Here is a 12014-nt window from a genome sequence, read left to right as displayed (position 1 = left end):
TATCGATCATTGTGTCTAACATGGTGTTTCCATTTGCTTTCTTTCAGAGTGATCTAGCTTGGTGGTGTAGCAGTAGTAACAGCAGTTTGATGTGTGATACAGAGGTCAGTTCTGCTTTGAGTAGACTTATTTTCATCATTGACATAATTTTAGAACAAGAATCGCTCGTTTTCCAGCACAGCAGTGTGCAGGCTTAAATCTCCGTCAGTGCCAGTATCTGTTATCTGCAAGTGCATGGCAGCAACTTAACAGGGCCTGTTTCACAGCACTTCTCAAACCTCCAGTCCCCCAGAATAGTCAGGCAGCAGGTCGGAACATCCAAGCTCCTCACAATCCAAGCTCCTCACAATCCAAGTGTACCATTTTCTTCACTGAGTGAAAATCCCTCTTGAACAGTGTCCCTGGACCACCAATACTATGGGTTAGCATGGCTAAAGTAGGCATTTTGTTCACACCGTCATGAAATAAGCATAGTGGGTATTTAGACAGCCCACAGCCCCACCAAGAGAAGATGAGGTAACTGAAGTAGTGATGATGAGATAATATGAAACTTGTTATGAAAGCCTGAGGGATTGGGTGAAGTGAAACTGAAAAAAAAAACAAAATTGGGATGGCTGAACATCACACTCTGCTTTTACTTAAAGGGAACGATAACAGAATACTTATGCACTACTTATTAAACATCAGAGTTTTAGGAAAGTGATATTCTTGGCAGATTAAAATCAAAACAAAAGGTTTATCTTTAGGTTGCTTGTATGTATAATTTCCATTGAAGGGATCTATAGGAGGCACTGCCTCATAAAGGCAGCCAGCATCATCAAGGGGCCACACTCTCATTTCACCTCTGCCTTCAGGAAGAAGGTATTAGAGTCCGAAAACAGTAACCATCTCATTTAAGAATATATCCTTCCCAACAACCATGTGGCCTTGAAGATTACAAGTACCAAACTGAACTGGCTTGGTTGCATTAAGGACTTGGGCTTTTTGCGCTAATATTGGGATTTTTTTTAATTCATATTTGTTGTTGTGTTATTTGTGAGTGTGTTGTTCGCCCACCTGTTGTGCTGCCTCAAGTGAGAGTCCCTTTGTTCTGTTTTTGGCACATATGACAATTTAACACTTGCATCTCTTGACTCGTGTCTAATAGATGTCTGATTCTCTTTAGCTGGTCCAGAGTGTGCAGAGACTGACACATCTGCTTTACAAGCTGAAGGTGAGTATTTTAAAATAATTCTAACAGACCAAATATGGACACGTAGAAACCAATGAGTAAATTGATCGATGATACAGAAGACATGGGTTAAAGGTACCTTTCCCCTCATCCTTGCACCCTTAGTCATAAAGTACGGTAACAGCCCCTTCAGTCCAACTTATCTTGCCAACCAAGATAGGCGTCTAAACTAGGAAGGCTGAGGTGACGGAGTGAAGGACCTGTCCCACTTAACGTGATTTTTTTTTTTCCGGCAACTTGCCGGCACCCGTCATAGTCGCAGCAGGTCGCCGAAAATTTTCAACATGTTGAAAATCCAGCGGCGACCAGAAAAAAGGTACGACTCTTTGGGCCACTACTCACCACCAAACAGCTGTCACCCCGCGACATGTCACGTTAGTGGGACAGACCCTTGAGAGGATGAGACAAATAATTCAAGTGACAGACAACTGCTTGAAATGGAACAAAGATATTCTGCAAAATTGTCACCCAATTTGTAGTGATGATCGTTGAAGGTAGACAAAAATGCTGGAGAAACTCAGCGGGTGCAACATCATCTATGGAGCAGGTATCAGGACCTGGTAACGGGAGGTAAAACAACAAAAACAGACTTGGTTGGTAGTTCCCTTTCTGCGGAGTTTAATGTTATAATAGAGCGATTGTTCCTATTTTCTTTTCCTTTCTTTTCTAGGATCTATTTTCTCACTTTACTTCCTTCTCCAACTTCTTTTCTAAGGGGCTTTCTTTTCCCAACACTCTTGCACTTCACGACTCTCGCGCACTTTCTTTACTTTCCTTACTTCTACCTTTTTCTTAAAGCTCAAAAAAAAATGAAGCGGTACAAAAAAATGTATTAAGATATATGTGTTGTGTAGTATTGTAATCTACCGTACTTCTAATAAAAATAAAATTAAAAAAAAAACAAAAAAAAACAGCATCTATGGAGCGAAGGAAATAGGCAGCGTTTCGGGCCGAAACCCCTTTGGGGTTTGTCTATTTCCTTCGCTCCATAGATGATGCTGCACCCGCTGAGTTTCTCCAGCATTTTTGTCTACTGTGATGATCATTGAGCAGTGAATACAGTAATTGAATTGAATTGAAAAGTAGTTCATGTAAGTCACTGCTTAACTTGCGGTGTTGGGTACTGGACAGCGGATGTGAAGATACTGAGTAGATAGTTCAAGTGGAACAATGATCCCACCCCACTACCCATACCCCCAGCCTTCTGCAGTGTGCTGTGTACCTGCATTGAAGTGCTCTGGTTGTTTGTTTCCCTCAGGTAATGATTGCCCAGCAGGACAGCTACATTGAGATGCAGCGGAGTATGGGTGCGAGCTGGGAGCGGGACAGGCAGTGCCGACCCGCAGGCCCGCGGGGCGGCCAGCTTCTGGAGCAAGAGAAGCAGCGGAACTTCGAGAAGCAGCGCGAGGAGCGGGCAAACGTTCAGAAGCTGCAGAACCAGGTGCGGCTGGAGCAGCAGAAGTGGGAGCGGGACCGTGATCGGCAGCAGCGGGAGCTGGACCTCCAGAACGCGCGGCTCCTCGGCTCCGAGGACGAGCTCCAGAAGCAGATGAAGCAGCTGGCTCAGGAGAAGGAGGAGCTGGAGTCCCAACGGCGCAATTACCAGCAGGATCTGGAGCGTCTGCGAGAGTCCCAGCGAACGGTCGAGAGAGAGAGGGAGCGCCTGGAACAGCAACAGCGCAAACACCTGAAGCAGAGCTCAGTCGTGTTTTCATCTGAAGCTGCACAGGTAAGGAATGGCAGAGCAGTAATGGCTCAGTGTGATTGTTCATTGAGAAGGTCCAATGTCCACTGCAGGCACTTGTGGAAAAATCTAGTCTGCCACTTTATTCCAGCCCTGCTCTGTTGGTGATGATAGAAAGTAGCGTATAAATATGTGTCGAGTGTTGCAATTGTTTGATTAGTTCGGCGTTAACCAAATTTTCAGCACTGCCAGATGTACATTTTACACTTTACAGCATCCACCGAACATAAAAAAAAATGACTCGAGTGCAAACTCTGAGATATTGAACAAAAGTCCAGTCTATTTTGTCGAAGGATTCCACAATGCTCTGTTATCCCCAGTGTCCTGGCCAATGGTGATCCTTTTATTTATCACCAAAGCAGATTTTACACTAATGTCAAAGTGCTGCTACAGGGACCATATTCTTACCCTTCCTAAATTACAACGGTGATGGTTCTCTACTGTCAGGGTCCAGTTCTACCATGGCCAGAGCCATTTGCTTTCTCCATCCACCTTTGTACACAATCCTAGGAAGCCGGTGCCAGTCGTATTGCCAGGTTGAAATGAATCCCATTCAGGCAGTGCTGTTGAATCTACTCATCCTTCGACCTTGTGCTGATGCCTCCACTCTGATAATGTTACGCACTATATATTAGACAATAGACCATAGGTGCAGGAGTTGGCCATTCGGCCCTTCGAGCCAGGATGGTTTTAATACTGTCCATGACCCAGGACATGAGGAAAAGATGAGGAAAAACTTTTTTACCCAAAGAGTTGTGAATCTGTGGAATTCCCTCCCTCAGAAGGCAGTGGAGGCCAATTCTCTGGATGCTTTCAAGAGAGGGTCAGATAGAGCTCTTAAAGATAGTGGAGTCGGGGGATATGGTGCGAAGGCAGGAACGGGGTACTGAGTGTGACGATCAGCCATGATCATAGTGAATGGCGGTGCTGGTTCGCAGGCCGAAGGGCCTACTCCTGCACCTATTGTCATGCTACAGTTTAGTTTATCTATAGAGATTAGTTTATCGGGACATCAGTTTTGGCACAGAAATTGTTGGCCAGTCCCTGTGCTGTATGTTTATATGTTCTAAATATTTAAAGACATTATTAGTATAGACAGAAGATAGACACAAAAAGCTGGAGTAACTGAGACAGAGTGGATTGAGGACAACAGTTTGCCCAAGCAGGAGGGTTTCAGTTCAGTTTAGTTTATTGTCACGTGTACCAAAGCTTTTGTTGCGTGCTAACCAAGCAGCAGACAGACAATGCACGATTACAATCCAGCCATTTACAGTGTATAAATACACGATAATGGACCTAGAGTGAGGGTGATCAGAAAAAGAAGCAAAGGTAGACAAAAATGCTGGAGGAACTCAGCGGGTGAGGCAGCATCTATGGAGAGAAGGAAAAGGCGACGTTTCGGGTCGAGACCCGAAACGTCGCCTTTTCCTTCTCTCCGTAGATGCTGCCTCACCCGCTGAGTTCCTCCAGCATTTTTGTCTCCCTTCTATTTTTCCAGCATCTGCAGTTCTTTCTTAAGTAAAAGAACCAAAGGTGATGGTGGAATTTATTTAGCATGGGAGGTGATTGGGGTGTGGAATACATGCACTCTCGATGTTGTGGAGTGACTTTAGAGTTACAGATACAGTGCAGACACAGGCTTTCCAGGCCCACCCGAGTCCGCACCCACCAGCGATCACCCCATACACTAAAACTATCTTACACATTGGGGACAATTTACAATTTATCATCACAGCCAATTAACCTACAAACCTGTACGCCTTTGGGGTGTGGGAGGAAACCGGAGCACCCGGAGAAAACCCACGCTGTCACAGGGAGAGCATGCAAACTCCGTTCAGACAGCGCCCGTAGTCAGGTTCGAACCCGGGTCTCTGGCGCTGTAAGGCAGCAACTCTACCGCTGCACCACCGTGCCACCCTGTGGGCAAATTCAATTCTACCAAAAAGGAAACGACAGAAGTATTGGAAAAGCAAGAATTTTCTGGGTTGACGGTAAAGGGTGGGGTGAGTTGGGTTCTTGCTTGAAGCCAATATGGACTCAGCCACCCGAGAGACAGCTTTACAGCATGGAGAGTATTCTGTGTTTGTGTAATGATCAGATAAACACCTACGCTACGGTTTGAGGGATGAATATTACCTGCCGCACCATTGGTGTGTAGATTAGCCAAGTGGCAGTTCCCCTGGTATTTTCATTGTTGGTGAAAAGAGAACGAGTTTTAACTGAAACCGTACAAAGTTTTAGTCTGAAACAATTGAAATAACGATAGGAATAGCATTGCTAATGATCCACCGGTACCAGAACTACAGCGTGGGTGGAAATGGCTTGTGGATTCATTATTGGGTTGAATGGATTACCTGGTAAAGAACAGACACTGACAGACAACACGCGCCAGCCTCACTCTAATCCTGACTGAGGCTGCCACTAAACCTCAGTATTGTCGGTTTGAAGAAGAAACTATTGTAACTGTCAGTGCACGATGGATTCAAAACTTCATCTCTGGGGTAAAGGTAGAGATCCACTGGAGGGCAGTAGAGCCGTTCTTACAGTAGAATTATTGAAAACCTCCTGAGCAGCGAGGCTTTGTTAATACTGCTAGTCCAGTGAAGCAGCATCAGTTAAGACTGGTTACTCGGTGGAGGAAGTGCTAATTTGCTGTGGCTCATTTACAAACTAGCAATGGAAGAATATTAGGCACAAGGAACTGCAGATCATGGTTTACAAAAAAAGACACAACGTGCTGGAGTAACTAACGGATCAGGCAGCATCTGTGGTGAACGTGGATGGGTGATGTTTTGAGTCTGAAGAGGTCCCCACCCAAAACATCACCGATCCGTATTCTCCAGAGATGGTGCCTGACGCACTGAGTTGCTCCAGCACTTTGTGGCTTTTAATGGAATGATAATTTTGGCTTCAGATGAGGCTTGCATTATATTTAGAGAAAGAGCAATAGTCAAGTCGAGATTATCCCCATGTGCACAACTGCAGCAGTGTACAAATACAATGAGAATACTGCTGGCAGCAGCATTGTAGACACGTAGACTCTGACAAATGCACAAAAATATAAATTCTACTTAAATTACATAAGATCCTGCCAGACATTTTATGTGCTGAAAAAATAAGAGAGTTTAGTTTAAAGATACAGCGCAGAAACAGGCCCTTCAGCCCAACGTGTCCGTGCTGACCAGCGATTCCCATACACTAGCACTCGCCTGCACACTAGGGCCAATTTACTATTTTTACCGAAGCCAATTAACCTGCAAACCTGCAAGTCTTTGGAGTGAGGGAGGAAACCGAAGCACATGGAGCAAACCCACCCTGTCACGGGCAGAAAGTACAAACTCCGTACAGGCAGCACGCGTAGTCAGGATTGAACCCTGGGTCTCTGGCGCTGTAAGGCAGCGACTCTATTTACTTGATCCATGTGGTGATATCAGTATCAGAAAGAATATGGCATAAAAGTGAAGATCAGCCCTGCTCTTATTGAATATGGGGCACCATGTAGCACTATTACTTCACCTGTACAGTCTTTACAATACTGATGTCTTGATGTGTCTTTTCCTTGTCAGTCAAGGTTGGTTGATGATATCCAACATGCCGTGGACTCATCATTTATTGTTGAACCTTTAGATTCCAGGCTTCATTCATGCCCACAGCCTTGATGGAGAGAGAGCTGAAATGAGCCTCCTACCGCAGAGCGAGCCAGGACTGGCCCAGCATGGCACCAAGGACCTGGGGCAGTCAAGCACGTTGATGGAGCACTCCGAGCGAGCTGCTGAAGTCCATCTTCAGAGGGAGAACAGCAACACCTCCATGTTTACTCGCACGCCTGATATCCGGCAATCCCTCATTACGAAACCCCATGTGCCCATTCATCTCGTGAGCACCACCAATGAAAGTCTGAAGCACACTGGAGTACAACAGAAGATCCCGACTAAACTTGCCACCTTAAAAGGGGGGAAAGAGAAGGGTGGAAAAGCCAAGGACCGACAATCCATTGCTGGAATGCCCTCTTCATCGATGCTTTCCTCATCAGGTATACCTGATTCCTTCATTTACCAGCTATTACATACATGCCTGTGTTTGACTTGAACGCCAACCTCTCTTCCTATCTTGGCATAGACACGTTCAACTAAATTCTAAAAGCAAAATAATTTTGAAGGCAGCAAATGGTCATTTGGTTGAATCGATTGAAAGATACAGTGTGGAAAAGGGCCCTTCGGCCCACAGAGACCATGCTGACCATCGATTACCTGTTTGCGCTAGTTCTATGTTATCCCATTTTTGCATCCGTTCCCTACCCACTAGGGGCAATTAACAGAGGTCAATTAACCTACAAACCCAGGCATCTTTGAGATGTGGGAGGAAACTCATGAGGTCACATGAGTACATGCAAACTCCACACAGACAGCACCTAGGTCAAGATCGAACCTGGGTCTCTGGTGCTGTGAGGCAGCAGCTCTCAGCCCCATCAAAGCTAAATCTATTTCCTTTTCTCTCTACTGAAGCCCAATCGTCCACTACCTATTTGCACTCGGGAACCTGGCTGCCTTTTGTAAATATTTCACATCATTTTAATTTCCAGCTTTGTGACATTTATCATTTTATATAATTCAATGTTGTCTTTCAACTATTTAACTTATCGCCTGAGTAACCGTTCACTTTGCTTCAAGGGTCAGTCGCTGCGGACTTGAGACAAAACCCGACAAGGTTTTTCGGAAAAGATGATGGGGTGCTGAGAAGCCGGAGGTCTTCAAGCCCGGTGATAGCAAGCATCCAAGTTCTCTCCCATCAAGGTGAGGACAACCAGCAACCTGGTCTTGCACGTACAGCCGTCGAAGAGACATATTGTTGAACCAGGCCTTTGAGCTCTACCAATCTTCAGTTTCACAACCAGCAACCTGGACTTGCACGTACAGCCGTCGAAGAGACATATTGTTGAACCAGGCCTTTGAGCTCTACCAATCTTCAGTTTCATTGTGTCTTCCCCATTCTCCAACCTCGGTTCCTTTCAGCAATACAAACATCTAATTGCTGAAACAAACTTTTTGGCTCAACCTACCAGTGTTGCTCAACAGCCATCATACAAGCAGAATCCCGAGCGTTCACTTTGTTCCCAACCAGGTTTATTTCCCTCTCCTTCAGCCCCCGTTTGTCTTTTATTAATGTTGCCTCGTTTGCCCCTTCATTCTCTAACTCCAGCAGTGCATCCTCAGTCAGCCCTCTGCCAAATTTAAAAAAAAAAGAGAAAATGTTACTTCTCTGATCCAGATTTCATCATTCTCAACAAGGCTCCTAGGTATCTTTTCCATTATTTCTGTTGTACCTTTTCATTATTTTATTTCCCCCCCCATCATCCAGTGACCTCCACTTTTATTAATGATAATAGTTCTTACTTTTCAAAAAGAAGAAAGTCATTCCATAATGCCTTTTACATTCCTTTCAGAGCATTGCAATCACTGAAGTTTAGTTTTTCCTTGTGGTCATGCACCTTTCCATACTTAGTGCTAAGGTTTCATTTCTCTTTATGTTTTTTTTACACCGTTTGATCTGAGATTTGCATTAATACATTGCCTGATTTGGTCGGTCTTGGAAATGTCCCCTGTTGGTCCCAAACGCCAGCACATCTTCCCACAGATGGCCAGACTTCCACCTGACATCATAGTGCATTCTCCAATCCACTATTTGACCACAAACTGCATCTCTATATATTACAAAAGATAGACACAAAGTGCTGGAATAACTCAGTGGGTCAGGCAGCATATAACCATATAACAATTACAGCATGGAAACAGGCCATCTCGGCCCTTCTAGTCCGTGCCGAACACTTATTCTCCCCTAGTCCCATCTAACTGCACTCAGACCATAACCCTCCATTCATTTCCCGTCCATATAACTATCCAATTTATTTTTAAATTATAAAATCGAACCTGCCTCCACCACTTCCACTGGAAGCTCATTCCACAGGACCTCAGGAGAAAAATGATGGGTGACGTTTTGTGTCGGAGCCCTCCTTTAGACTGGACTCTATATATAACAGTTCCCGCTGGAAACTCTTTGACACTTTCAGAAGACAAGGAGGGTCTCGACCCGAAACGTCACCATTCCTTCTCTCCAGAGATGCTGCCTGTCCCGCTGAGTTACTCCAGCATTTTGTAACTGCCTGCTTCTCAACTGTATCTTCAGTCTTGATTCCTTAATTTGGACTTTGCTATTAGCTGCTCATATTTAATGTTTATTCTTGTAAAAGTTTAATGGGGGGGGGGGGGGGGGGGGAGGAGTTGGTTTAAATGTAACAGTTTGTCCGTGACGAGAGTGGTAAAGGCCACGTCTGTATTAGATGAATCCTTCCCCCCCGACCTGGCTCCTTCAAGCAGCAACTACAAACGACAGCTTACCTCATTACTATTACTGGTTGTGCGGCAAGATCTCTTGATTCCCAGAAATTACCGGGGTTCAATACAGAAACTGTTTTAAGAGTGAATTTGCTCGACATTGGACTGACAAATGTCGGCTGCTCAACAATGTTTATTCTGTATATTTAATTATCCTAAATCTCATGCTCTCTTTTCCTCGTCAAGAATCCATTTGATGAACTACTTCAAGCTGTTTACAAAAGGCTGTAGATAGTTTAGGGATCAGTTTGAATTAGTCCAATGATATTTTGTGTATTTATATTAAAAAAATTTTTTTTAACTTGACGTGACGAATAACAATTCCCGAGAGTTTGCTGGTTGTAACTGGTGCTTTCCTTTGCCGCGACAGAGTCTGTGGCTCCGATGGACATCCAGCCCGAGCCGCAGCCCATGACAGTGAGCGCTCCAATGCCAAGTGGAATGTCCCAGCTCCAGGGCACGCCCGTCACCGCCGTGACAAAACAGACGGACGATTCTGGCAACCAGATCATCTTCTTCTGAACCGTGAGGTGCACAGTCGAAAGTGCTCGCAGTCTCCGGAGATGGAGATGGAGCAGGACCCGGGAAAATCCCAAAACAAGGGTTGTGGGGTGAAGGGGGAGGGAAGGGAAGGAGATATATCAGCAGCGATCGCAAGAGCAGCCACTGCCGGAAGCATGCCGACAGTGTCCCGCGCTGACCCGACCAAAACCTCCGCGGGATCACTGTGGCTCCAGGACCCAACCGCCTGCTGAACACTGCGACACAACTTGCCATTGTGATGACTGGCAGCAGGCCCACGGTTGACCCATTGTACAACCTGCTGTTAATAAACTTGTACACGCCCTTGCACCTATTATCAGGAGATCGACAGTTTACTTGGAAGGCTGCTTAAAATTCCAAGCCTCCCTTCCTGGGTCACGGTGCAAATCCTGGTTGGACGCTGAGGTTATGGGATAAGCGTGTGTGGGGGGGGGGGGGGGGGGGTGGCAGTGTGTCCACTAAAATGTCCTTAATCCAGGAACGTCACCTTGATGTTTTTACTTTTTTTAATATCCTCGACTGTGGGATGAGTACCCCAACAATGTTTATGTAGGAAGGAACTGCAGATGCTGGTTTACACCAAAGACACAAAATGCTGGAGTAACCCAGCGGGAACAGGCAGCAGCATCTCTGGAGAGAAAGAATGGGGGGGGCGTTTCAGGTTGAGGTCTCGACCCAAAGCGTCGCATGGTCCTTTTCTCCAGAGACGCTGCCTGCCCTGCTGCGTTACTCCAGCACGTTGTCTATCCCAACAACTTTGTTTGTTGTTGTCTCTCAGTCTGAGCAAAACTCTGTTGACAATGAACTATTTCACCTGGCGTTCCGAGATCTTGCCTGGTAATTAATGAAATTATTTTATTAATTATCCTCTGCTGCACCTTTCATATCACTGGTAGTTTGGGTAGTAGGGACTCGAGTGGGAGGACCCAGTGGTGCTAAAGCTAGAGGAAAAGATGCGTGGAATTGGCTCGCGTTCTGCCCAGGACCAAAGGGAAAAGTCATAAATTAGTTGTCGGCAATATTCCTCTGCTTGACTGGGAAGACAATTCCATTCTGGGTCACAAGTGGACTGATTATATTGTAGACTTTTATTTTTATATCTTGCAGTTTTGCCAAACTACCCACATCATTTCCTCTGGGTGAATAGTGATACTAATGGCAGTGCTGGCTTGAAATTCCCTTCAGCACTGATGAGTTGCCCTACTGATTGAAGGGTGCACTCCTAATGTGCTACACGAGCAGGTTGGAGTCTTGTCTCATGCCTCTGATACGTTTAAGTTACACCAAAGCAATTGAGCACGGGATCTTTCTTGATATCCTGGTTTCAAGTCTCCACAGTGTTTGGGAAGAGGTGGTTGCGCTGGTAGCCTGGGTGTGCTTGGCATAAATGCGTGCTGATCTTGCAGAGGATGCAGAGTTGAAGAAGAGCTGGGGAAAACATCACATCAGCTTTGAGATCAGGGAATGAACCGCTGCTTCCAACCTGAGTATGCACATCGTCTTATGTTGAAGGTTATTGTGATAGCATTTAACCCGGGTTGGTCTGAGCAAACCTGACCCTTCCCTCTCATCTGCCTCAGCACCCGACTGATCCAGTTATCAGTAAATAATCTAAATCTGTTGTTGATCATAATTTGGGAATAGTTGGAGAACACAGGCAGATCTCCCTGTACTCTGACCTATTTGAATCATTGCATTCTATTCGGGGGGGGGGGGGGGGGGGGGGGGAAATTACTAAAGAAACTTGAAGGTATCAAAAGCATTAACCACTAGAATAACTTACACTTGTATTTTTGAGCGGGATCTTCGCCAATTTGCACTTAAGGACAATTTTGTTTAATTTGTTTATAGCTGGTTATTCTGTAAATTGTTTCAGCAGTTAGTGTTCAAGTCGTGGAGCACTTTAATGCACTCTATTAAAAATAATTACTGTACTTTGATCATCAGAGAGCAACATTCCACCGATAGATAGGTGGTGTCACGTGACTACTGCCTGTTCATGTGACTTCCATGGTCATGTGGTAGCGTGTTCCATTACCGCAGTCTAGCGCACGCGATGAGCATATGCAATATTCCGAATTTTGCTTGAGGATGAGGCTTTGGC

General features: G+C 45.3%; 1 protein-coding gene across 2 annotated transcripts in view; it reads left to right on the top strand.

The window, feature by feature from the left end:
- The window catches only part of LOC129711101 (rho guanine nucleotide exchange factor 18-like), a 144399-nt gene extending 134073 nt beyond the window's left edge, over positions 1 to 10326 (top strand). For both annotated transcript variants that reach the window (XM_055658497.1, XM_055658496.1), the window contains 6 exons: positions 48 to 104; positions 1166 to 1213; positions 2490 to 2960; positions 6603 to 7008; positions 7646 to 7768; positions 9738 to 10326. In XM_055658497.1, coding sequence (XP_055514472.1) covers positions 48 to 104; positions 1166 to 1213; positions 2490 to 2960; positions 6603 to 7008; positions 7646 to 7768; positions 9738 to 9889 — 1257 coding nt within the window. In that variant the 3' untranslated portion in view covers positions 9890 to 10326. The remainder of the gene's footprint in view (positions 1 to 47; positions 105 to 1165; positions 1214 to 2489; positions 2961 to 6602; positions 7009 to 7645; positions 7769 to 9737) is intronic.
- The last annotated feature ends 1688 nt before the right edge of the window (positions 10327 to 12014 follow it).

Source organism: Leucoraja erinacea, chromosome 29, assembly GCF_028641065.1.
Source record: "Leucoraja erinacea ecotype New England chromosome 29, Leri_hhj_1, whole genome shotgun sequence".
Classification (NCBI taxonomy): domain Eukaryota; kingdom Metazoa; phylum Chordata; class Chondrichthyes; order Rajiformes; family Rajidae; genus Leucoraja; species Leucoraja erinaceus.
Note: the sequence above shows the minus strand (reverse complement) of the source record. Positions and strands in the feature narration are given on the sequence as shown.